Source organism: Scleropages formosus, chromosome 19 (assembly GCF_900964775.1).
Source record: "Scleropages formosus chromosome 19, fSclFor1.1, whole genome shotgun sequence".
In the NCBI taxonomy this organism is placed as follows: domain Eukaryota; kingdom Metazoa; phylum Chordata; class Actinopteri; order Osteoglossiformes; family Osteoglossidae; genus Scleropages; species Scleropages formosus.
In genome coordinates this window covers 15,477,401-15,504,478 of record NC_041824.1, presented here as the reverse complement: position 1 = coordinate 15,504,478, position 27,078 = coordinate 15,477,401, and the positions used below count along the sequence as shown (strand labels likewise).

At 42.1% G+C, this 27,078-nt stretch overlaps 1 protein-coding gene across 9 annotated transcripts in view; it reads left to right on the top strand.

Annotated features, from left to right (window-relative positions):
- hspg2 (heparan sulfate proteoglycan 2) overlaps positions 1–27,078 on the top strand; it is a 128,363-nt gene that overhangs the window by 46,414 nt on the left and 54,871 nt on the right. For all 9 annotated transcript variants that reach the window (XM_029246389.1, XM_029246393.1, XM_029246394.1 and 6 more), the window contains exons 4-30: positions 1,135–1,244; positions 1,676–1,734; positions 2,058–2,218; positions 3,726–3,851; positions 6,298–6,423; positions 7,032–7,223; positions 8,104–8,223; positions 9,144–9,275; positions 9,584–9,725; positions 11,803–11,954; positions 12,909–13,055; positions 13,203–13,366; positions 13,720–13,899; positions 14,878–15,074; positions 15,878–16,025; positions 17,126–17,253; positions 17,420–17,506; positions 17,680–17,738; positions 18,269–18,330; positions 18,520–18,660; positions 19,819–19,992; positions 20,378–20,557; positions 20,970–21,088; positions 21,417–21,528; positions 21,828–21,941; positions 22,101–22,228; positions 22,366–22,452. In XM_029246389.1, the coding sequence (XP_029102222.1) occupies positions 1,135–1,244; positions 1,676–1,734; positions 2,058–2,218; positions 3,726–3,851; positions 6,298–6,423; positions 7,032–7,223; positions 8,104–8,223; positions 9,144–9,275; positions 9,584–9,725; positions 11,803–11,954; positions 12,909–13,055; positions 13,203–13,366; positions 13,720–13,899; positions 14,878–15,074; positions 15,878–16,025; positions 17,126–17,253; positions 17,420–17,506; positions 17,680–17,738; positions 18,269–18,330; positions 18,520–18,660; positions 19,819–19,992; positions 20,378–20,557; positions 20,970–21,088; positions 21,417–21,528; positions 21,828–21,941; positions 22,101–22,228; positions 22,366–22,452 (3,547 nt within the window). The remainder of the gene's footprint in view (positions 1–1,134; positions 1,245–1,675; positions 1,735–2,057; positions 2,219–3,725; positions 3,852–6,297; positions 6,424–7,031; positions 7,224–8,103; positions 8,224–9,143; positions 9,276–9,583; positions 9,726–11,802; positions 11,955–12,908; positions 13,056–13,202; positions 13,367–13,719; positions 13,900–14,877; positions 15,075–15,877; positions 16,026–17,125; positions 17,254–17,419; positions 17,507–17,679; positions 17,739–18,268; positions 18,331–18,519; positions 18,661–19,818; positions 19,993–20,377; positions 20,558–20,969; positions 21,089–21,416; positions 21,529–21,827; positions 21,942–22,100; positions 22,229–22,365; positions 22,453–27,078) is intronic.

Sequence of the window (27,078 nt, the reverse complement as noted above, 5' to 3'; positions counted from 1 at the left end):
AAAACACTGCCAGTCAGAGACCCATTCACTTATTCCGCTGGCAGAGGCATCATTGGTATTACCTTAGATAATTTTCATCTAGCATACGGACTGATGGTTTTAACAGGACACCAGACAGACAATGCAAAGTTTGTTCAAAAGTGTACTGGTGTATGTGAGGTGTGTGTGCTGGTGTGTGTGAGAGGAGACCAGGTTCTCCTTGGAGCAGCAAGCTGTTTAAAAGGCATTCATTTGTGATGTGACGTGATCTACGAGGTGCAGAAGGGTAGATGCTTGGTGTGGGCTGTACACCCCATTGGATTGGTGTGTGTATGAGTGGGGTCAATGTGTGTCCTTCCTGCTTGTTCCACCTTGTGTCTGTGGGGTGGTGGATGAGATACACCAGGGCCTCAGTCACTCAGGCTCAACAGAAGCTGCTCTCTCAACTTGAGCCCGTTGCATGGGTCTGTCAACATCCTTGCTCAGGCCTTCATTCCCAGGGCTCCATGTGTCATATAGGAACTCTGGCATCAACCTCTGAGAGTCACTTCTGCTAGGCTTCTAAGGAATATTACCATATGTGTGTGGGATTTTCTTTATGGATTGGTGTTTACATGCATGCGTGCCTGTTTGTGTGTTTGGCCAAGTAACCTAGAACTTACTTGCCTTTGCCTGGTGGGTTGCATGTTATCGAATCTACAAGGACTCGGTGCTAATAGAATAAATTCTCTTGTAAAGTTCCTTTCTATATTTCTTTTCTCATGAACCATCAATGTGTACATATCCCATTGAACTTTAGACAATAAAATAAAGGATAATATATGGAAAATTTCCCATTAAGTGCTCAAGGGTTGTGTCAGAAGATCAATGAAATGCAATACAGTAATCCGTAAGCTGCCATGGCCCTGAACACCAAGTGTGCCTTGAAGTACACTGAAAAAGTATGACATGATTTTAGACAAGATTGAGGAAAACATTCTAAAGGGAACCGATAAGAGTACATTACAGTTTAAGCATGGTTACAACAAGCTAGCACACTGGAATGATCACTGTCTGCCATGTACTGCCAGTACTATCACAAGGATCAAGGTGTGTGTGTGTGTGTGTGTGTGTATGTCGTCCAACTCTCATCCCTTCACTGTCTCTTTTTCCCAGTTTACTTCCGCGCTCTGGTGAACTTTACCAACTCCTTTGTGTATGGACCAGAGCTGGAGGACATCTACTCTCCCGCCTTCCAGGAGATCACGGACGCCGTTGTAGACACGGTACATGGAGCCTCAGAAGATGTTACTTCACTGCAGCCCCAATCTCGAGACTCTTCTGAACTGCCTGGGAATTGGGCCGTTTCTCTAAGAGCCACCTGTTGTCACTGATTAGGTTACAAGACAGAGAGCATTGGCGGAATGAGCACACATTCTTTTAAATTGTCTTGTTATGAAGCATCTGATGGACTTCCCCATACCCAGCCACCCACCCCGTTCCAGTAAAATAGCATTGAAGGACAAGTTAAATGTCGAACGTTCCAGCGTGTGAGCGTAGAAGGACATGTGGTAAATCCCAGTTATGCAGTGAATGATAAGAATGAGGCCATACTTTCTTAACAAGAAATCTTTTACTTTTAAAGTAAAAATTATTACTATTTCAGACATGCATGTATGACTGTATCAATGTTTTGAATGTTGTGTTTTTCTCACAGCTGGAGTCAGAATACAACAAGATACCTGGAATCCAGACCGTCAGTGTGGTTCTTATCAAGTAGGGTCTACATCTCATCATCTTCAGAGGCCTTTCCATCTTGAGTGATTTAGAAGCATTATGGAGGGAGGGGTGGTTAGACCACAGTCCAGAAGGGCCCTAGGGTTTGGCCACTGCAGGGGAAGAGGTGCTTCTCTAGGACTTGTCCAAGAATGTTCTAACGTAGTCACTGTGATGTGTACATCTCCACTGGTCCTTTGTTATACTCATCCATGTCTGATTGTTTAACATCACAACACACATGTGCTAAATACAGCTTTGCAGTGACATTAGTGACAATAAGACCCACTCTAGTAGTGCTCACTCTGGCCTCTGCTTCACAGGAAGGTGGGCGATGATGTGTTTGTGGAGCTGGACGTAGGGTCAGATTTCAACAAGAACGCAGAACAGATTCGCAACGTGCTCTTCTCTGTGGTGAAAGAGGGCTCCATTGCCTCCTACATCACCTCAGTGCAGGGCTTCCAGTTCCGGCGTCTGGGAGAAGGTGAGAACCTAGAGAAGTGTCACTGTTGTTGTTATGCTCAGCGGGCACCATCACCTGGAATTTGTCTCACCAAAGCAAACATCACAGAACAGATCCGGACAGCAAGTCACATTCAAACTTTTCTTGGTTCAACATGAAGTTATCAAACTGGCTGGAACTGTTGAAGCAGCTTTTTGGAAAACAACTTAATGTTTAAAATGTCAACATTGTCAATGTCAACTAAAATGTTAGAATCTCTTATGTCCTGTGTCATTGTTTTTTTAAATACCACATAATTTGAGTCACCCTCCAACTAAACTAAATATGACTCTGCACTTGAATGGAAAGAGGCGTTGTTAGGACACGTTAGGACAACACAGTTGCAAGTCTCATGTAAACACAGGCGCATAGAGCAGGGCTCTTTGGACCCATCTGTAAAACTGGATGAATGAAACCGCAGATGGAGGCCTGGTGGATGACCCCCCCAGAGATTTAGCCAAGACCCCCCCACCAGTGGAACCCATGTCGTTCCCAGGTTTGTGCAGTGCCTGCTGCCTGCCTAATCCAGGACTACTCCACAGCAGGGGAATCCTTCTGCAAAGAGTGTGTAGTCCCAAAATCACACAGCTGGAGTGTTTCATACATCTGCATGGCTAACATGCCACTACAGCTACGCTCATCCATAGCCACCTCATCTCTGGTTTGTTGGACAGCTCCTCATGCATCTATGATGTCTCACAGATTTTTTGTGGTTTCTTTATTAATAAATATAGTGTGATGACTATGAGGATTTCCGGTGTTTAAAAGTGACCATGATTTTTTTTTTGGGCTTCGAAGTGTGTTTTTGCAGCTCTGCATGTCTGTCTCTCTGCACCGAGCCACTTTTATGAAACTGTGTATGCACATGCTCAACACCTCAGCAATTAGCTCTTTTATTTGTATGTTTTTTTACTGAACATACAATCATGAATAATAAAGTAACAGAGCCAGGGTTTCATCTGGAAAAAATTATTTAAAATCTAATTAAGCATCTTTATTACAATAAGGACTGTGCTTTTGACTTCATATTGTAGTATCGCATTTATGGCCAAGCATAATGCAGCAACATAACTGACTTACAATTGCACTGGCTGCATTATACTCTAAATTGTTCTCCAGAAAGATGAAATCGATAATTCAGGTTTCCTAGATATTCATTGTAGGATTTAATAGCCAGTTTTTGGTATTCAGCTCTGATACTTTCAAATGAGCCTGTTAACCCAGATCGCCTGATTTACGGCATGAGTTTACCTTGCAGCTGTTTTCAGTGGATAAATTAAGTTTCAGTTAGTCTTTTACAGGAGTTGTGAGTTTTGTGTGCAGTGTCGATGTTTTCATGGCACGGTCATCCTGGTTACCTGGACTGATGTGCAATGTGAACAACACAGTTAGTGCATGCTTTGTTTAGATGACCGAGCTGGGCATTACCTCACTAGGTGCATGCAATCTTTGATCTTGGTTTTCGCTAATATCTCGCCCACCTCCTCAGTGGTTCCCAGTGTGCGGCCCTGCCTGCCCAATGAGTTCACCTGCAAAGATGGGAGCTGCATTCCGCTGGAGTACCACTGTGACAAGAGGCCCGACTGTGAGGACATGAGTGATGAGCAGGACTGTGGTGAGTGGCACCACTCTGCCTTGTTCTCCAAACAATACTTGTACCACAATTCTTGCTTATGTGTCTGCTGAATGGGCCTTAATTCTGTGTTCTCTGTATTATCATGATTGTGTACAGTCCTCTTCTGGTTGGTGTTAGGGATAGGGTCCAAATTTTTTCTGGTAACTGCACTAGTCTGCGAAAGGTATGATTGTCCAACCTGCCCTGTCCTATGAGTCCTATGGAACCGTTTCAGATGAACACCAAGGAAATGGGAATAACTAGTTATTTCAATTTAAATTAGTTTAAATGACACATTACACATTTAAAAAAGTAGCAGAATTTACTAAGCTTACACTTACATTGATTCATTTACATACATCTCTGAGAACAATACAAAAAGTTAATTATACCAACACATGGAGAAATTTGGATACAGACATATGATTCTTGACTACAGTCAATTTGTTACACACCATAGTATAAACCAGTACACATTACACCAGTAGGTGCTTATAGAGCTCTTTAAATTGTTAAGAAGATGACATAGTTCATGATTATCAAGCTCATGGGAGATCGAAAATAAAGTGAAAAAAGCTGAAATATTTGTGGCATGTGGGAGCAGGACTATGCCACCTCCTGAATTATGTATATATGTTTTAGGTCTTTATTTTAAAATATTTAATGAATTTCAATGTTTATTCCTTCTTTGGCTGTAAGCAGTACACATGCACAAGCAGCACCACCTGCAAAGAGGTCAATACTATTAGTAGGTAGCAGTGGTTCAAAGATGTGAGCATTACATTTACATTTTACATTTATTCATTTAGCAGACGCTTTTTTCCAAAGCAACGTACATCTCCAACAAGTAGTTGGGCAGAGTCAGTAGTGAGATAGAGATGGATCCTACGAATATTATGTACGATGTATCTGCAGGACTGGTTTGTGGCTTCGATGTGATGAGAGAATGATAGACTCGCGTCCGTCATTACTCCTAGACTCTTAGCTAAGGAGGCAGGCGAAATGAGTGAGTTGTCCAGTTTGATCGATAGATTGTGACAAGAGGACAGGCCAGCTGGGAGGTAAAGAATCGCTGTTTTGGGGAGGTTGAGTTGGAGGTGGTGATCATACATCCATGAAGAGATGTCCAACAGGCAGGCAGCAATGTGTGTGGAGATTTCTGACACACCAGGTGGAAAGAAGGGAAAGAGCTGGGTATCATCAGCATAGCAGTGGTATTTGAATCCATGGGAGGCTATGGCCGGACCAAGGGAGGCGGTGTAGATCAAGAAAAGAAGAGGACCTAATACCGAGCCCTGCGGAACACCAGTTGAGAGAGGCAGAGAGGAAGAACGAGCGCTCCGCCAGACCACTTGATAGGATCTGTCAGATAGGTAGGACTCAAACCATCTTAGTGCCGCACCTTTGATCCCAAGCTGGTAAAGAGAGGAGAGTAGAAACCGGTGATTGACAGTGTTGAACGCTGCAGACAGATCTAGCAGGTTGAGGACCGAGGAGAGGGAGGCAGCTCTAGCAGCTTGGAGAGCGTCAGATACCACCAGAAGGGCGGTCTCAGTGGAGCGACCAACTTTGAAACCAGACTGATAACCATTGAGGAGACGGTTTCGGGTAAGGAAATCGGGCAGTTGATCACAGGCTGTCCGCTGTAGGGTTTTGGACAGGAAGGAGAGGAGAGAGACCTGTCTGTAATTTTCAACCATGTTGGGGTCCAGGGAGGGTTTTTTTTAACAGAGGTGAAATTAGAGCGGTTTTGAAGGCAGCTGGAAAACAGCCAGAGGAGAGCGAGGAGTTGATGATTGTAGAGATGAAGGAGGAGAGTTGCGGGGAAATGTTCTGAAGGAGTGATGATGGGATCGGATCAAGCGAGCAGGTGGTGGCTCTAATGAAAGTACTTTCATTAATGGTGGCGTTAATGAAAGTATGCTTATGAGCACTATCATTAAAGTGAACATCAGCAAGCATGATCCCTAAATGGACATAAAGGAGCACTGTCATTGAACATATATGAAGTTAACCAGGTAGTTACTGTAGTTACTTAACCAATGGTGTTATCCTGAGTAGCACAGTAGTTAAGGTAGCTGAGTTTGACCTTTCAGGCTGTAAATTTGAATCCCACCTCCTACTGGAGTACCCTTGCTCAGGGTACTTGAGCCATAAAAATTGCACGCCTGTATAAATGGGTACATACTTTAAGTAATTTTGGAGAAAAGATCAGCTAGATAAATGTGATTCTAAGCATCTTACATAGCTTGCAGTTTCATTGCATCATTTTTACAGCTCCTCCACATTTCCTTGGCATAAATCATATCCACCAAATATCTTTTACTGCCTATGAAGGAAACCTCTTCAGACCAAAAGAGTTTTTTTTTTCTTTCCATTTTTCACCTCTTAATAGGTTACGTTAAACTTCATGTAAACCCCATTTTTGATAATGTCCTACTCCCAGAGGTGCCCAGCCCACAGCCCTGCCTTCCAGACGAGTATACCTGCGGTGACGGCAGCTGCATTCCCAGGGAGTACGTCTGCAACAACAGACCTGACTGTGGGGACAGGAGCGATGAGCTGGACTGTAGTGAGTGATATGCACTCAGAGCCCAAGCATAGACACAAACACAGATCATTCATGAATCCATCCTTGCCTTCCATGTTAATAGTACCATAAGCTCTCTTGAGGATGTTCTCACCTAACCCTCTGCAATACAGGGAATAATTAGGACATTAAACTGAAGAACACACTTCTTTGTTACACTTTGTAAATGAAAAAGTTTCCTGTTTAAATGTTTTCAGTTTTTTTTCCAGAAAGAATTCTTTAGGTAACATGAAAAAGCAAAGAATAATCTGATATGTTTACAATAATAATAAGAAGAAGAAGAATAGTTAATAATATTATAATTTTTAATTGTGATATTATTGTGTAAACCTCCGTTATATCTGGAGTAGCGTATACATTATTGCTACTATTTCAAAGGCTTTCAAGTTATGTACATTGAATTTTAGCAGGATATACTGTATGCTGGCACACAAACTGTGTGTTTCCAAGGTCTTTTACCACAATGTTGTTTGCATCACTAAGTGTGTATCAGGTATTAACATCACTGATCGAGTACCTTTTGCTAACACCACTGTATGTGTATCTTTGTTTAAACACCAGATCCAACACTTTGTATCATGTGTTTTCAGTCTTTCCAGGTCCAACCATAGTCCCACCAGCTGTGGTTTATACGACACCTGAGCGCAAGCCAATGACACCCCCCATGTTGCGGCCCTGCAGAGCTGATGAGGCAGCCTGCCAGAGCGGAGAGTGTATCCCCCGGGACTATGTGTGTGATGGGGACAGTGATTGTTCCGATGGCAGCGACGAGTTCAAGTGTGGTGAGTATAGTGGTCAGGATGTCAAACTACACTGGAAAAGATACAATACACTGTCGCTTCCTGTTGGAAACATTCACACAAAAGTTACATTTTTTTTCAAAGATGCTGACAGTTTGCAGTGTGTTTATTTTTGACTGGGTTTTTCTATTTTCTAAAATTTGTCATGGAAGGAAAATTGGAGTGGACGTGCATTTGGATGCCTAGCCAGTTGGCAGTGAACTGTGCCTACACGGTGTAAGAGTGAGAATTAGTGAGAATGTCTTATTCAAATGACTTCCACCTTGGCTACAGCTCAAGTGTAGTGCCTCTGTAGGTGACAAGTGGAACCTAACCCTTCTTCTATATTATTGACTTGTTGATTGTTTAGTTAATAAAGAATGCTGAGAGTAGCCAGAAACTGACAAACACTGGACATGCTTATTTTGAGTCAGTCAGCATCATGGCTGTTTACGAGGTTGTGGAGATGACATATATTTTTATTTTTAACTTTATTGCACTTTGAAATTAATGCGCAATAAAACAAAAGTTCCTGGAATCCAGTCCAGGTTGCACACTTAGTATAGCCTCTAGACAGCCATGACCATAAACTGGAGAGAACATTATTCACAACTGATGGAGCGGTGGAAGTGCTAGAGTATATTATTTATTTAAAATAGCTTTGCCCAATGTTTTTATGAACCTAACCAATTAATAAACTGAAAAAAAATCTCTGTTTGGTAGTATTTATTGATTGTGACTTGCAGGTCAAAGTGACTTTGGAGTTAAAAATGTAGTTACTAAAAGACTTGCGGTTCCAGTTGTATTTGTGCGTTCAGCTGTGTCAGTGGCTCCCTGGAGCCTCACTCAGTCTCACTGATCTTTGGCACCCTGCTGTAACCAGGAACCCCTTCTCCCTGTGAGCCCAATGAGTTCAAATGTCAGAATGGGCGTTGTGCTCTGAAACTGTGGCGCTGCGATGGGGACAACGACTGTGGGGACAACTCGGACGAGACCTATTGCCGTGAGTTTCCCCTATATTTCTGATACGTAGTCTTCTCTCCATTCATCATCTGAGAGAGATTTTTGTATCTAACTGCCGCCTAAGATTGGAGCTGATGCGTGGGAATAACTTCTGTGATGTTATGGTCTGAGATGAATATGCCAGAAACATTTCTTATACATTTCCAGAGTCACTACACTGGAAGTTTAGTAAATAAAATCTTTTCTGCTACAAAAGAACATTCATAATTTTACGTTAATGTATTAATGGAAAAACAATGTTTTTTTTGCACTATATTTCCACTTTCTTTTCCTGTCTTCTAGATTTCCAAAACTGTACACTTAATTTACACTGGAAAGAGCTTAATTTGAAGAACACACTTTGGGTTTTCTAAGGATATGTAAATTAAATGTTTAAATATTTACAATCAGAATTTTTTTTTTCTTTTCCCAGCAAGGAATCTGTAGGCAATATCCAAAAGCAAAGAAATATTAGGCTGATATATTTACCACAGTAATAATAGTGGCATGCTGGTGTGACGCATGTCGTTTCTTTCCTTCTCCATGTTGTCTCCTTCCCCATCTCCTTCTCACTAATTTTTGTAAGAAGATCAAGTCATACGTTTTCATTTTAGACCTGTATAAAGTTGATACAAGTAGTGTAGTGGTCGGAGCTGCCGTGTTGCACTTGAAGGACCCAGGTTTAAATTCAATCTGTGCCTGCTGTAGTGCCCTAGGTCAAGGTACTTACTCTGCATTGATATGTTAAAATACCCAGCTAGATAAATAAGTAAATTACTGTAAGTAGCTAAACATTGTAAGTCAATTTGGAAGCGTCAGCTAAATATTCTAAATGTCATTCCTGGCAGCACCGTTTCTGTGCTGAGATGAATTTACATGTTTGCACATAACCCTGAAATAGTTTTTGCCTATTCTCTTCAGCAACCAAGGGCCCTGGAGACGTCTGCGCCCCCAAGCAGTTTGTGTGCCTGAGCGACCGCATCTGCATTCCAGCCAGCTACCAGTGTGACGAAGAGCCTGACTGCCCCGATCGCTCTGATGAGTACGGCTGCAGTAAGTCTCCTTCCCGGAATCAAAAAAAACTTCACCCGCAGACCCTGGGGTTGGTCTGACCCTTCCCCTTTTCTCAATGTGGTCCTTTTCTTTGATTCATGACCATTTTTTCCCCTGTCACGGTTACTTGTAACGGAGCTCTCCCAGGACCCGATATTGCAACTGTGTGGTCCAAAGTCCTGCTGTATTATGCTTTCTGGCACAAATGTGACACGTGAAACATGATTAGGGCACACCTGGAGGTGCCAGTTTGCTGCTGCACTAGGAGCCGAATGGTTTAACTTATTGCTCTGGCTGATATTTTCCAGCTCCACCACAAGTGACCAGCCCCCCTGACTCCATTGTGGCGGTACGAGGGCAGACAGTAACCTTCACATGCACAGCTGTTGGTGTACCGACCCCCATCATCTCTTGGAGGCTCAACTGGGGTCACATCCCCATTAGTTCCAGGTTTGTGATTGGGTGAAAAAATCACAGAGCTTGATTCTGTGAACTGTGATGACTCCATTCGTATCCCGTGATACAGAAAGGGACAACTGGTGACAGTATCACCTAGAACCTAAAGTTCACGCTGGGGGTAGACAAGAACAGAAACATCACATGGAAAAGGAGATTAAATTTGAACAAACTAAATCACAATTAAAAATGCAACTGCAAAGGCAAATTATATTTGGTTGATTGTCAATTAGCAGTATGTGTAAGCTGTAAAAAAGCTCTAAGTATCATTTTGAGTTTTCAAAGCTACATGAGGCAACTGAACAACTAACCAGTACCAAAGAGACCAAATAGTCAGAGCCCGAAATGCAGCTGCATCAGTCACCAAAACTGTTATTTAGTGCATCAAGGGGAGTGGTCTCAAAAATAATTACAGCATGTGACAAAAACGGACAACCTGCATCAGCAAAGCAATGCATATCTGTCACTGTTACTTTGCCAACCAAGAGAAGTCAAGTTCACTGTGTTATTGTTGAGCTCACACCTTTTAACCGTTTCATCAAATGTACAGCTGAATGTATTATTAGAATAGTTCAGCTGAAGGATCTCATCTAACATACTATAACAGGGCTCCTCTTTGAATTAAAAGTCTGTGTCCTTAACCAGCGTGCCATCTGCAGTCTTCGTTGATGGACATACATTTCACAGGATAGTCACTGAATGCTTCAAAAATTGCCACATAACTGAATCAGCATCTTTCTGACCCAGTATCAACAGAAGCTCACATTGTAAGCTTCACAAAGCTGGAATTTATGGCGGCGTTGCCTTTGAAAACCACTTGTATATAAGGCCAATGCACAAAGACACATAATCTGAAATTTGAGGCGATTTTTCAGGACTAGGTGTACCCCATGGTGCAAAACACTGTTCCCCCATGACATTCACTTATTCCAGGATGATAATGCCCCCAAGAACACCTGGATGAAGTCAAAATGGCGTTTCTTCTTGAAGAATGGTGCAATGTCACTCTATATACAGTTCAGAAGTTGTTTGATAGCCTTCCAGGAAAGGCTGACGCTATTCTGAAAGCAAAGGGTGGCCCTTCTCCTTATTAGTTCCTTGATTATAATGTATTATGTGGCGCTTCTGTTATTTTGTCTACTGCTTGTAAGCGGTAGAAATAATGAATTGTCCCGATGGAAATACAGCTGTAAAAATTATTTAAGAGTTTAGAGCAACCCTGCCTATGGACATATTCTTATCTGTAATACAAATACATGACTGAACAGAAAAACTAGTGAGTGAAACAGAAATGATTCCAGTTGATATTTCCGTTACCAGCATGCTTTGCTCTCATTGTTAGACCTCACAAACTGCTCATTGTTCACTCTGCATGAAAGGCAGGGCCTGCTCTTTTAAACTGGAGGAAAGTTACATTTTTCATGCCTTTATGGTTACTCATTTTATTGCAGGAAAGAAACACAGACTGTACTTTTATTACCAGGGAAATCTTAACTGAGGAATAATACACTTTGTTGTTGCCACTATAATATTTCTTGTTGCAATTAATCCTTTAGGTGTAGAATACATTTAGATATGTAACTTGTTTACTTGCATAATTCCATTTGATTAGTAACAGGAAAATTCTAATGGAAGTGATGGGTACATTTATCATCCAATGACTGTAATCTCATCTCTGATTTCATAATGGTATCTCTTGCAATGCCATTGGGTTTCTATTCGGTTTAAATTGAAAGAATCCCATCCATCAAAATAAATGTTTGTTTAGCTTATAAGAGCAACAGCTGGCAAATATAAAATGTATGTCTGGGGTTAATTAGGGAGTCAGAGCTTTTAGCCTTTTTCCATTGTCTACTGTGTCATTAAAGAATGTGGCTTCTTTGCTGCTATCATGGTGTAAAGGGATTTAAAAGTATCCTTTAAGAACTTTCTAATTTCTGAGAAAGTTTATAAGAAAACTATTAGAAATTAAACAACTACAAAGTTAAAACTAACAGAATAGTTTTATTGAATTGACACAAATACTCATCTTGTTAATTCAGACATGGTTGTATGGTGTTTGCATGTTCAGGATCACCATGACCAGTGAGAACGGGCGTGGTACCCTCATCATCCGCGGTGTGAAAGATGTTGACCAGGGTGCCTACACTTGCGAGGCCATCAATGCCAAGGGCATGGTGTTCGGTATCCCGGACGGGGTCTTAAGTCTCACGCAGAATCCAGGTAGGCTGTACCCACCTGCTGCCTCCAAAACAAGTATGTCTTCACAGAAAAATTTACTGTACTACTGCATTATTGTTATGCTTACACCTTTTAACTATTTCATCAAATTTACATCTGAGTGCTTTATTAGAATAGTTCAGCTGAATGATGTCACCTAAACATACTATAACAGGGCTCTGACTCAGGACTTTGGGTTTCAGCTCTGTGTCTTCAAGCACTATGCCACCTGTAACTGTATGGGCTTTGTCCATGTGACTGCTTAAGGTACACTGAAGAAGGCCAAAGCCTGTGAACAGCCTGTGAGCCTGTAAAATGTCAGTGAAAGAGACGAAAATGGCAAAAATTTGCAAGTTACAGCTGTGGTGTGCTTACTTCTAGAAGTGTTTTCTTTTCTTTCTTTTTTTTTTTGGAAGGACCAAAGCAGCTTTAAAAGAGGGTGTAGATTGCTTACATTTGTGTAATGTCGTAATGCTGCAGTGGTTTACGGGTGTGAAGAACTGGAAACCACATGTATTTTTCATCCAGTCCAATACAAATTAAAGCTGAAGAAATGTGGCAGTAAAAAAAAATGTAATCTAATGAAACTGTAACAGAACCAAATACTGTATAACAAGTCCTACATTAACATAGCCTAGTGTAGCATAGCATACCCTTTTTTGTTGTAGAACACCTTGTCAGTTAGAGTATGGAATGCCCTTTAAGGAGCTGAAATGTTGGGTATGTGGCATATCATGCGTACATAAGTTAAAAAGTGCTTTGAAGGCCAAAAGAAGATTCAATCCACTGGACCCAATGCTGCAGTAGGATGCAGTAAAAAAATCCAGTTTAGACACTAACTATGGATTGAATATATTCTTTAAAAGATTGAGAATGGAGACAGACATGTGCCAAACAATGTGTCTAATCTTGGTCTGTTTGGTCTCATTAGTTCTCCCCCCCTGTTCATTGTCTCAGACAATTGTCCCGATGGATACTTCTGGATTGAGAGCCAATCCCGCTGCGTCCCCTGTTTTTGCTTTGGCATCACAAAGAACTGCCAGAGCACCGGCCGCTTCCGCAACCAGATCCGACTCCGCTTCACAGATGAGGATGACTTCAAGGGTACCTGCTCATAGCCCTAACACAGATGTTCGCTCCTGTCACCTGTTTATGGCAAAGCCTGAATAGGAGCAGTCCCTTTTCAAAGCTTTTCAATATTTTTTCATAAGGCTGTAAATGTGAGGATGACAGGAAAATTTGTCCCGCCAGGTGTGAACGTGTCTTTCCCGTCCCGTCCGGCTTCTCCACCTCTCTCTTCCACCCAACTCCTGATCAACCCAGAGGAGGAGGAATTCCAGCTGGTGGACCTGTCACGGCGCTTCCTTGCCCTGGACTCCTTCTGGAGACTTCCCCGTCAGTTCCTCGGCAACAAGGTGGGGTGGTAACTCTTGTGCCCCCCCCCCCCCCCACATCAGGATCATCAAAGAAAAATCAGGATCTGTTATCTCTTTATGAACTTTACAGTTCTCCCAGATTGCATCTTAATACCACATGCATGTGCTTCAGCATCTTATCAGTTAAATGTTGATAAATGGTGGTGGCTTCTGTTTTTTTTTCTCAGCCAAAGGGCTTTAACTAAAAACAGCACTGGTGTTGCGACTGTGTAGGTGTGCAGCACTGTAACACACAACGTTTCAGATAAGGCCTTTATTTGCCCCAGAGAGTGAGCTCAGAGACCATATGAACTACTATCATGAGAGTAAAGGTAGGATGTCTGTCTATCTAGGTGGATTCCTATGGTGGATACCTAAAGTTCAAGGTGCGATACACATTGGCCCGAGGAGAGACAGAGCCTGTAGACAATCCAGATGTGATTCTGACTGGGAATGGACAAAGGCTCATTTACCGCCGGACCAACCCCGCCACTGCCCGAAACATCAACCAGAGAGAAGTCAAGTTCACTGAGGTGAGCTTCGGAAAGCTACTCTACTCTTCTCCATTTTCCGCTTTCCTCTGCCCCCACTCAACCCCGTCTGACCTCAGTTAAGCCCTCTTCTTGGCCTCTTTATACCTCGGGCCTCTCTGGTTCAAGAGCTTAACTCACCTGTGTAAACAAGTGAGAAGATCACTTACTAGATAAGAGCAAGGGCTCCTCCCTGAAAAAAGAAAAGCAGAGTCATATGCCTTAACTCTGGATGTTTGAGTCAGTCATTGAATTGAGGCTCACTATGGTGCAAACACCAAATCCCACTAGGCCTAGGAACAATGTATCACTCTGTCAACAAGCCATCTGGCTCTGGGAAAAGGAGGAAAAAAAAAAATTCAAACATGTTTCCATAGAAATGTGCACAGAAACAGCAGACAGAGCTGCGTGAATAAACATTATTGATTCAAACCTAAAAGGCTGCAGTACATGTAAGGGAGCTCTTTAAAAGATCAAGATATGGTGTTTGAAAGATCTGTCAAGCAAACATCAAGCTGAAATTGACCTTATATCACGGTGCACTATAAAAAGCGAGTTTACAAAATCGGCTTGTAATTTTCACGTTGATGCAAAATGAGCAATGAGCCAAAACTTGGTTAAGTTTTAAACAAAAAACACTGATCCCAGGTGAAGGATGTCTAGAATACTAATCCAGTGTTTAAAATTTTGCATATAAACCTGAATAAGGTTTTGTGGTCCAGTGCATTTAGATGTTCGGAGTAGAATTCTGGGACGGTTTAAGTTGCTTTTGTCAAATGATTGCAGTTCAGTCACAAATACCACTAGGGATACGGTCCACCGATTGTATGAATGAGCCCTGTATGATTGTGCCGCTCTCCTGTCAGGATGAAATTGCGACATTTCGAGTTTATCTGTCTGCGAATCCATAAACATATTATGTGCTAGGGTTCACTTGCTAGGAGATGGGACTTGACAGTCATCTTACATGTCCTTCATCAGGAAAACTGGCAGCACTCGTCAGGCCGTCCAGTGACTCGGGAGGACCTGATGATGACCTTGGCCAACCTGGAGAGCATTAACTTGCGCACCATCTACGACAACCGCATGGTGAGCGTGGCCCTCAGTGACATCGTCATGGACACCACCACTGTGGAGTTTAGCAGCATGGGCCCTGCTCAGGATGTGGAGGAGTGCAGGTAAGCTTGTGCGTGCATGTGTGTGTTAGTGTTGGGGGGTTTGTCTCTGTCTGCGAGCGGACAGTTCCCTTGACTACTGTTGCAAAACTGCGTTATGAATTTTATGTTAATGGGTAAGTAATTGAAAGCGCTGGTTCCTGCCAGTTGGTAAGCTTTAAATGAATGCATCTTGAATGACTCTAAATACAATAAAACCCCAGAATAGCCTGCTGATAAGGGTATGTTATCAGCGCATTTTGTTGAAGTACGTATTTACTGTCTACTTGCTTTACCATGAATGACTTCTTCTCAGACAATCACTTCTCACATATCTTCAGATGGCTTTGGTTTTTTTCATGATTGCTAAGCACCGCTGACGCGTGTTCTGATTTCTCGGATTAATCACCGGTCATGCGGATCAAATGTTTTTACTCTGTGTTATTATAAAACATTTTCTCAAAAAAATTACAGTGTGTCTGTGTATACAGGGGTTTTTTGCAAATACCCAGGATGTCATTTCCTGCACGCCACTGTTTGCTGGGCAGCTCAGTTATTAAACACACCAATGCCATTGAGAACATACATTCACGTGGTTCACTAGGCCACCTGTTCGTATGAAAGTGCCCACTAAATGCATAAATGTAAATCCAGTTGCGGGGATTTCATCTGCTCCCTGAGGATACACAGTTTGGAGCCCAAAGTGTGCCAGCCATGCTGTGGTTGAAGGGAATTATGGATTGAGTGAGGTTTGGCATATTTTCGCAACAGTGCATAACAGTATTGAGGTGTCTGTGGTGTGTTGCACATTTTGCACTTTCTCCTAGGTGCCCACCTGGTTACTTAGGTCTGTCCTGCGAGACCTGTTCCCCTGGCTTTGAGCGGGTGTCTGGTGGCTCCTACCTTGGCACCTGCGCCGGATGCAACTGTCATGGACATGCCAGCTCCTGTGACCCAGTCAGTGGACACTGCCTGGTGAGGACCTCTCTGAAAGGCCTCCTTAGAATGGACGTTTAGATCATTGGTCCTGACCTTATTTCCTAAGTACACTGGCCCATATTAACTGCTTAACTGAATGCCACTTGCCCTGTTTTTATTACATTAACTTCACTGTCCTTTGCATCATAAATTATAGTAGTACAGTACAGTATGACCACACTGGTCCTCTGCTTACAATATAGATCTGTTTTTGATTTTGCCGAAAATTCCCATATGTTGTTAGAATCATAAGGATTCATAATCAGTTAACATATGTGAATAGGTCTTTGTTATATTTTTCACTACACACACACACACACACACACACACACACACACACACATTTTCTGAACCGCTCATCCCATACGGGGTCGCGGGGAACCGGAGCCTTCCCGGCAACACAGGGCGTAGGGCCGGAGGGGGAGGGGACACACCCAGGACGGGACGCCAGTCCATCGCAAGGCACCCCAAGCGGGACTCGAACCCCAGACCCACCGGAGAGCAGGACCCGGTCCAACCCACTGCGCCCCCATATTTTTCACTAATTTCACACATTATTCACATTAAAATGATCGTAACATATGGTAAGGAGAGCTGGTAGTGTAGTGGTTAGAGGTGCTGCCTTTGGACCCAAAGGTTGCAGCTTTGAGTCTCACCTCCAGCTGTAGTACTCTTGAGCAAGGTACTTACCCTAAATTGTTCCAGTGAAATTACCCAGCTGTTTAAATGGGTCAATAATTGTAAGTACCTTAACATTGTAAGTTGATATGGGGAAAAGCATCTGCTAAATGAATAAATGGGTTTTGTGGCAGCAGGACAATTGATGTTATCACACAGCAGATAGAGCAGTCGTCATTAGACGTTACGACTGAATGTCAGGACTCAAAAATAATAATATGAATAGGATGGGCATCTGCATTGTTGTGAGTCACATATTTCATTGAGGACCAGCTGTAATAGCATTCAAACTGGAAATGTTGCTTACTTAATGATCTCTGTGCCACTCCAGAGTGAAGTTTTTCCCACATTTTAAAGCTGATGGTTAATGTTGACACACTAGTCCCCGTTGAAAATCGCAACAACTGTACTTCGCACAGAGCTGCCAGCACAACACCGAGGGGCCTCAGTGCAACAAGTGCCGACCGGGATACTTTGGCGATCCCACCCGGGGCCGGCCTGATGACTGCAAGCCCTGTCCCTGCCCGTACACGGAGACCTCCCGACGGTAAGAGGCACCAGTCCCGCACCTGAATCCGGGTATCATTTGGACCTGGAGTGTGAGTCAAAACGCTGGAATTACATGGGCTACACTCCACAAGGACCCTCCATTAAATGAATCAAGGAGTCAAGCTCTGGCTTATCCCTTTTCACTGACAATTTCTTTTTGACAGGTTTTCTGATACCTGCTTCCTGGACTACGACTCTCAGGCCACGTGCGATGCCTGCAGGCCAGGATACACTGGACGCCGCTGTGAAAAGTGAGCAAGTGAAACTGTCTGCTTCTGTGCCATAGCTGACTTGGGCTTGGTGCTTCTATCCAAAATTCTGTCTTTTTTATGTGCCATTTGTGCTTTTTATTTGTGGGTCAAATATTTTCAGTGTTTATTACTTTAAATATATGTAAATTAAACTTAAACAATTTGTCCTTCAGGTGCGCTCCTGGATATCAGGGTAACCCGCTTCAGCCCAACGGAAAGTGTGTTCCGATTCGTGAGTGTTTCTCAACTTTCCTAATTCCATCTAACCCCTAATTAAAAGGTAGAAGATCCCAGTGAAGCCATTATCCTCTTGGTCACTCAAAGAGCTGACAAATGAGTTAACAAGTCTGAATTTGTATAAACAGAGACACAGCTGTATCTATAGCAAATGTATAAAGTCTTCAATTTGACTAATATGTAACTTATATTAGTATAACCTGCTCGGATAAGCCTTTATGCAGCTACTCCTGTAATGTAATTATATCTCAAAAAAAAAAAATTAGTAGGAAGGTGATCAGGAATCATTGATATTGAGTTTATTTTAGCTACTCGTATGACGAACATTGGTGCATATGGTGGAAACAAACTACTTAAGAATCACATGTTTGCAACTATGTCTCTTTCTCCTAATGTAATGCACAAATTGTATTTTCTATGAGATATACTTTGCTTTAGAAGCGTCTGCTAAATGAATCAATGAATAAATGTGAACGTAAAACAATGCAGCTCTTAAACATCTGTCTGATACCCAACCTTACACAGAAACTGCCCAGTGTGACAACAGAGGGACTGTGAACTCCAACACCAGGCCATGCACATGCAAGGTAATGTCTTCAGTTTCAAAGTCTAACCACAGATCAGATATACTTTCAAATGACATCAGTTTCTTACTGTAATGCTTTTTGTAAAGATCAGCTGAGATGTTGTCCCAGAGTAGTGTCCATGAGGGTTGGCTTGTAGAAGTGTGAAGTGCCCCACATGGCTAAACACAGCTACTCCACCCTGTGCTGCAGTCCAATGTGGTGGGTGCACTGTGTGACGAGTGCCAAATCGGCTCTTTCCACTTGACGGAGGACAACCCTGAGGGGTGCATGCAATGCTTCTGCATGGGCATCACCAAGCAGTGTGCCAGCTCTACGTGGAGCAGGGACCAGGTCAGTTGACATGCCCGTATAGAACCCACCTGATGTTTTTGCATCTGTCTGCGCTTGGCACGCCACTACCAATTCCAAACTTGTCTTTTGCTCAGAGAAATTCACGCAAAGCGCTTCAGGATAGGGTCTGTGAAGCATAGCAACTTCTCAGAAAAGACTCCCATCCAAGAATTCTCCAAGCCATGACTTGTTTCTCCCCTTGGAGGCACAGTTTGAGACAGAGGACAGTCTAGTGCCTTAGTCATCATGCTTAGAGACAGACATTATGTACCTCACGATTGTTTCTCAGACTGCTATGCTGCCATGGGCTCGTATAGTCTGAAATCTTGAAGTGTGCTAAGAGTTATGGATAGTCTAGATGGAACCCAGCCAAGGTACTGACTGTGAATAGCTCTGGTAAAATTTACAGCCGTGTTGCACACTCATGTTACAGGTAATCCTGTTGTGTTGTCAGCTGTGTTATCCTGTGCTATATACTGTACATAATGTAAACTCTGTTGTTTCATTGAATTTTAAACAAGGACCAGTTCTGTAATTAGGGAAACTTAGACAGTCATTAGAGTGCTGAAACTTAGGACCACCAAATTTTGCTATTAACAACTATTGAAGACAGTCATCTTGAATTTTGCTATTTAAAAACGACTTACAAAATAATAAACAGGTTTATTACAAAACTGAAGCTCTATATTCTGTAAACATCATATGACTCCCTCCCGCATCCTTGAAATGTTGCAACTTTGCAAGTAACATTTTCTACAGAACTGTAGATCTGTTTTTTCCCTTAATGAACTTTAGTCTTTAAAATAAGTTTAGCTTTCAGTTATTAAAAAATACATTTCTGTTCTAAACATACATAATTTTCACATAAATGTTATAAATTATTACATAAACATTTAATTTACATATATTTATAAATTAATTTTATTTTTCCTTCTGTATGATCGGTATGTATCTATATCCAAAATAAAAATATTTTTTTTCTCATATACAGTGTATGTATATGTACCTTTATTAATTTAGAGAGTGAAGGGGTGCTGGATTAATTCTTGACTAGGGGCACCCAAAACCCTACCACCCACTAGCCTTCATTTTAAGACGCAATGTCACTTCATAAAACCTGTATAAATAGGCTGTTTTTTTGCACTTGGGGTTTTCAAGATCCGAGGGGGTGTGAATGGACAGCTCTTCACACTATCCAATGGTGCCAGCACCCGGACCATCAATCAGGGTATCATCCAGAAGGGCGGCTCGGAGGTAGCCTTCCGCTCCTTCTCCGACATCCCCAGTGACATCTACTATTGGGTCTTACCAGAGAGCTTCCGTGGAGACAAAGTGAGTGTGGTCCGCTGTCACTTGCTCGTGTTTATTGTGAGCTCAGGTCACTTCCACTGGTTTTAGACCTGTTTCTCGAAGTATGCCTTTTTAGGTATTGCTGTCTTTTCAGAGACATGTTTAGGTACCCAGTGAAATGTGTTGACTTAATATTCATTGTATATGCTTGGATTAGTAGATAAAAATAAAACAGTTCTATTTAGTGTATTGTAATAAGTTGAGGAAAGAGGAACCGAATAAACAGAGAAGATAAGAAGCTCTACTGAAGGAGCACTTAAGTGTGTTTTATACAGACTGAGAGTGGCGATATTGGTGTTTTCACTAACCGTCGCGTTTGGTGGCATTGTTCTTATCCTTGTGCTCATTTTTGTCCTGGTGTCGGTAGGTCACTGCATATGGTGGCGAGCTGCGCTACACTGTGCGCTACGAGCCACGCCAGCGCTCACTAGTGATCGATGAGCGACCAGATGTGGTCCTCCAGGGCAATGGCATCTTTCTGGAGCATTTCTCCAAGACCAAACCCCTCCCCCGTGTTCCCACTATTGTCACCGTGCCATTTAGGGAGGTACGTATATACCGATCTATGTCTATCCATGGTCGATCTGTGAGTTTACTTCAGCTGACACTATCTGCTTTTACTGTAGTTCATTTGTACATTTGGTGTTTGAGTCTCACTGCAACATGTGTCTACTTGAGTAATGAGTACCAACAAAACGGCAGTATCGTTAGTATTTGTTTCTAAAGCTGTTCACCTGTTGTTGAATACATTTCTTTATACTCTGACTGGCATACCCTTGAGAAAAGCATCTACCAACTGTAAATGTACCCATTCTTCCAGTGCAGTTTTTGATTATTAACCTGCCATTTCACTTTTTTTCCCCACTCAGAACTACCAGTGAAGAGGCCTCAGAAAAATATGCAAACTTTACAAAGCCATCCCTGAAACCCTCTTTTATTCTTGTCCCTTTATCTTGCAGCTGGCGTGGAAACGAGCTGACGGGCAGCCCTGCACACGGGAGCATCTTCTCATGGCCTTAGCCGACATCACAGTTTTCATGATTCGAGCCACTTATGCAGACAACATGGCGGAGACCAGGTATGGACACAGTGAGGTACCATGGTCAGATGTACTGGAACCTTGAAAGGTTTCATGTGGAAGCAGGGTGCATATTACCACTGAGTGCAGTACAAAAATACAGGTAACACAGGTAAATGTCAAACTGTCTCGATACATGAAACCATCAGCTATTCAAAATGGAGGAGGACTGACGTATTTTAATTGGAAGTAATTTCAAGACATTTGATGTTGTATTAGGCCGTAAGGATGAGTCACTCTACTCTTTTAAACAGGATTCAGAATGAACATCCTCTCTTTGATCAAGTCAATATTTCTTTGCTCACCTGTCTTCCTTCTTGGCCTCTAGCATTTCAGACATCCAGATGGATATTGCCGTACCCCACTCAACAGGCAACGAGCGAGCCCTGGAGGTGGAAGAGTGCGCCTGCCCTCTAGGATACAGGGGACCATCGTGCCAGGTACAACGAATCCGCAAGCATGCTTTGTTGTGAAGGGGCTAGCTTAAAGCTGGCCTTAGAGCTAAAAGATCGCTATGTATCCTCAGTTCCACAAGATCTCAAGTCACCTGCTGCAGAAACCAGGAAATTTATTTCACGGCACCTCTCTGCTGTGATCAGCATGCAAGAATGTGAGCCGTTTGTGAAGTAATTGTAATGGAATTTTAAAGTAATGTGTTATGGAGTGAGTGTCTCTCCTTTGGGAAGTAAGACAGAGGGGTCATCCATGGCATTGCTACTAGCACTTGTCTCACTGGCAGGAATGTGATGTGGGGTATAGCCGCACGGGATCTGGGCTATACCTAGGCACCTGTGAGAGGTGTAACTGCCATGGGCACGCCAGCACCTGCGACTCTGAGACTGGGGACTGTCTGGTGAGTTCTTCTCAATCCCATTGGGCATGTAGATTTATTCAAACATCATCATTAGTGTCTCAGGAAAAAAATAACAGTAGAATCCCAATTTTAATGGACATGGCACTAGTCAATCTTCTTAAATATTACCATATTAAGTTCCTTTTTTTCGTTTATCAGCAATGCCTTCATAACACAGCTGGGCCACATTGCGATCGTTGCAAACCAGGTTTCTATGGTGACCCAAAGAGTGGTAACCCAGCAGCCTGCCAACCCTGTCTCTGTCCAGGCTCCTCTCCCAGCAACCAGTAAGTACCTTCCATAGAACATGCCCACTGGGCATGCCACTACTGCTTTCAGGATATGTATGAAACAAGGAGTAAAAGTTCAAAGTAGCTACAACTTATGGATGACTTGTGTATGATGAGCAGTTTCCTTTCTGTAGGTTCTCACAGACGTGTTTCCTGGATTCTGATGGCCAGCTCACCTGTGAAAGGTGCCCAGCAGGCTTCACTGGCCGACGTTGCGAAAGGTAGGAATCATCCTCAGAGCATAATCCTTATATGTAAGTGTTGCGTGCTCTGACACATAATGGAAAGCAGAAGTCGTGGCTCCCCTTTTTCTGTTTCTTTTCTAAATGGCTGGGTGGACAGTCTGTCAGCTGCAACTCCTTTTGTCTCCTCCATTTTGATTTGATGGTTTATTATTCTGGTATGGGAGAAGCAAATGAAAATCAATGCCGCCCATCCCACATGCTGCCAGATGTGTATATTTTGTGTTTACTCTCAGCGTTGATTGTGAATGTCTTTAAATGGTTCTTTGTTCTCTTCTCATTTAAGCATTACTGGTAATGGTGTCTTGACAGATTCAGGGAATGGCCATTGTTAGCTTCTGGGGGTATTTAAGAGGTCAGCTGGTTGATCTTACAAAACTGACAATACAATGAATGCTAAATCCAGAATGTATGGTACAGTGATAGTATAATGCTGCCACTTTTCAACATGCCAGTGCTCAAAGCCGTGATCTGATTAATGTACATTTTATCTTTCCATAAATTGTTATGTACAGTAAAGTCTCTGTTGTCCGACCTTCAGTAACTGGACATTCCAGAATATCCAATATGCCCTGCATATAATATGACATCATGCACTACATGTCACGTGCATTAGGTCTAATATGAAACCTGTTGATACTATAGATGAGATAACAATTGGGGACTGACTGTTTACCACTATACGAGAGCTATTGACCTCTTGACAATATATAATGGCGCAGACTTCCATGATTCTTTTATCCCGCATAGAAAATTTTCGTCTTATCCAGCGTTTCTGGTTTTCCAATCTAGCCACAGTCCCATTTTAAGTCAGATAATTGAGCCTTTACTATATTAAGTAAATGTGTTCTCATTCCCAAACAGGTACATTTTTATTTAATCTGATTAACTATTTTATGGAGAAGTTTTCTCTAACATTTAGTATGAAATGGTGTGGTTTTATCCAGCTGATCAAACAAGCGTGATTTTATATGAAAAAAAATTTAGTTTCACTTGCGTTGTACTGTCAGTTGTCAAATGTGGCTCACCCAAGCCAATAGTTACATGAGTTCCGTTTGTTTTTTGATAGTTGTGTACAACTTTGCTATATTTTTATTATATGAAGGTATCCAGTTGGTGTGTAGCATTGCATGGGTTCCCATAATGTGGAATGGCTGATCTTTTCATTACTTTGTCTTTGGAGCTTCAGTGCTTTGCTGGAAACCTAAAGGTGGCACTCTGCATAAGCTTTCAAATTCAAACTTGGAGAAATTCTGGGTCAGCAAGGACATTGTTTATGCCTATATTTGCATAGTTTGTTTTGAGGCATAAACACATGGGTTCTGTTGCTTGAAATTCACCTTTTGTTTTTGAATCTTTGCTCGTAAGATGGCAAAGATGCTGATGTTGTTATACAGTTAACCAAGATGAAGTTCTGAGTTTAGGTAATATTTAAGTACCCCAGCATTTGACAAAATTATCTTGAGACATCCCTCCATGATCTGTCTCTCAACTTGACTCTTAACTCTTGAAAATGCAGAAATGGAACTGCTAATAACTGCCTGGACCAGTTCCTTCCTTGGCAGTTGGAGGGACTTCTCCCATTTTTCTGCAGTCCAGAAATGTACAATGACACTGAGAGGAAAAGCAGCAGATCAGATGAAAGCGGAGACCTGAACTTTGGCATCACCAGCATTGGTGAAGATGGCCACTTGAAAGCTCTGTTACACAACTTGTTGTCCACAATCATACAAAACCCAGTTCCAAGTGGTCCAACACCTATGATATCTGGTGTAGTTGGGATCTCCCAAAAAAGAACTGCAGGTAAGGTACTGTCCCCCTACACAGTGATCCCTAAGGTCAGACACAACAGGTTTCAGTTCTTGGTGAGACTAACTATGAACCACTTCCACCGCCGCCTCAGCATGTTGGAAAGCAATAGCTTAGACATAAAGGAGTCCCTGCAGACCATAATGGCCAAGCAGGAAGACCTCAGCTCCAAGTTGGAGAAGCTGGCTGATAAACTGCCAACCACAGAGAAGCAGCAGAGGATTACCAAGCTGGAGAAGAGTTACACAAACCTGCAAGTCAGGCTAAAACAGCTGGAGGAGAAGCTAGAGATCCTCATAGATGGCTTCACTGCACTGGCACAGGATGTAAGCAAAGTCAAGAAATCAAAACACAACTCTCACTCTCCACTACAAAAGAATTCCTCCCTGAGTGTTGCTGCTGCATTTCCACCTCTAGTGGTGCCCAGACCCAACATTGTAACAGACCCCTCCAATTTCACAAGCAGTCCACAGAAGAGTGTTCCCATTTTCACTGTTACCCCAATTTCACGTGTCACCTTTTCCAGTGTCACAATGCTGCATGCCACAATGAGACAACCAGATAATATCACAAATCACAATTTAAATGCTACTGCAAAGTCTAAACGCAAAAGGTTTAAGTCACATGGACAGAAACAGCCAATGACACATTCAACAGGTATGGTTCCTCCAAATGTCTCATTGCAAAGATGGAGAAATGGGTCAAAAAAGTACACCAAATCAGACAGAATTGAAAAACCAGTAACAAACATTAGGGAGAGCAGAATCTGTATGACAATAGCTAAGCCTTTCACAAAGACCATGCAGAAACAGAATGAAAGCAAATCAGGGCAAGTAAAGGAAACATCCACTACTACTTTCCAGTTGGTACCACCATCTCATGGAGGTAAAACTCAAACTCAGATTTTAAGAACTCACTCCACATCTAGACCATCTGTAACTCCACAAACCAAGCAAAAAGCAAGTAGCTCCCATAATGGTGCTACACTTGATTATTTACCCTTATTTGGTAAAAAAGAAACAGATCCTACAACAATCAGTGAGGTGTCTGTTCAAAAGAAGATCCCTGTCTCAAAAATGCCAGGGTCAAGGGGGAATCACAAATCACAAGCTGCCACCCTGTCAGTTTCAGCGTCTTATGAATTCCAGATGGTTTCAGACCTTGTGACCTCTACACTGGCAACTAAACTCAAGAATACATCAAAGAAGCCTGCTGGCAGGAAAGGAAACGGTAAATCCAAAAAGCTTGTTCATCCCAAGAAGAAAAGGCCTCGGTCCAAGATGCTGGACCTTCTTAGACTGCTTCAGGAGAGTCATAAACGCAGGAACAAACCGAAACAGGAACCATCCCTCCATATTGTTTTAGGAAGGCTTGCAATACCTATCAAAATTTTACCTGACTATTAGAGGGCATTAATAACAGTTAAAACCGGGCACTTAAATACAGGATTAGGGAAAAGTCTGGAAGCACCCACATATTTTTAAGATGTCTAAGGTTGGATTAATCAGTATTGATAAGCGTATCTATGAGGTATGTGTGAACACCACTTCATGATCTTGAAATTGGCCATCTTGAATTCAACTCAGTAGTTCCGAATCGAAAGGGGGTCGTGTGACCACACTAACATTTAAGATTTCAAAAGACACTTAATAGTGAAGTCCATTTTGTGATATCATTATTTGTTATGAAGCTTGATCCATCACAGTACAGACATTAAGCAATCACGCTGGCGATAATACAGGCTGAGACCATTTCACAGAATGGTTTCAGTGTGTTGCCAGTTATGAGCAAAGCGCAGCAGATGTTATTCCTAGTCACGGGAGTGCACGGTGTCTGGAACAAAGATCCAGAATGTGGATGGTTTGAAGCCGCACATCGTTGAGGCTTGTTCTAGGCTTAAACCAGAAGTTCTTTAGCATGTTCAAATTGACTGGGAACAATGTCAAGCTTCATCATCAAAAAAGATATCAAAAACGGACTTCACCGTTGAAAGACCCCCATGTGGAATTACTGAGTTGAATTCAAGATAACTGTCTTCAAGATGGTGGAGTGGTATTCACACATATGTCACAGATACACCAATTAATCTAATGTAAAATGGTATTGGTTAGATCAATTCAGCATTAGGCATCTTAAAAATATTTTGTTGGTTTCAGACTTCTGAATCACTCTTCTTATATGATAATACATGATAGGTGCATTCATTCATTTAGCTGATGTTTCAAGACAGCTTACAATGTTAAGCTACCTAAAGCTATTTATTTATTTATGCAGTTGGGTAATTTTATTTTAGAGTAAGTACTTTGCTCAAGGGTACTACAGTAGTGGGTAAAATTCAAACCACCAGCCTTCAGATCCAAAGGCAGCAGTTCTAATCATTATGCTATCAGGTTCCCTGTATTTGAACATAATACATTTATTTAAAGGATTCAGGAGTCCTGTACAAAGCTAATTTCTTGCATTCACAAATAATAAAAAAAAAAATAAACCTTTTACTTAAAGGTTGCTCATTAAGGGATTATTACGAATAGGTTAAAACACACAGGAGTCCTGCATCATGGACAATGCAGAAGGAAAATACTGTACTGGGCAAACTATCTTTGAGGCCACCTCCTGAATGTGCACACACTCTGTGGACTTAACCAGCCATTTATTCTGACTTCAAAGGAAATTCAGAAGTCATTTCAATTCACATTTTGCACTTTTTGTTATATATCTAAGGTGCTATCAGGGGGTGGGGGGTAACATTTCTGTAGCAGTAAAAATGTCAGATGTTGTAAAGTTAATACCACTGGA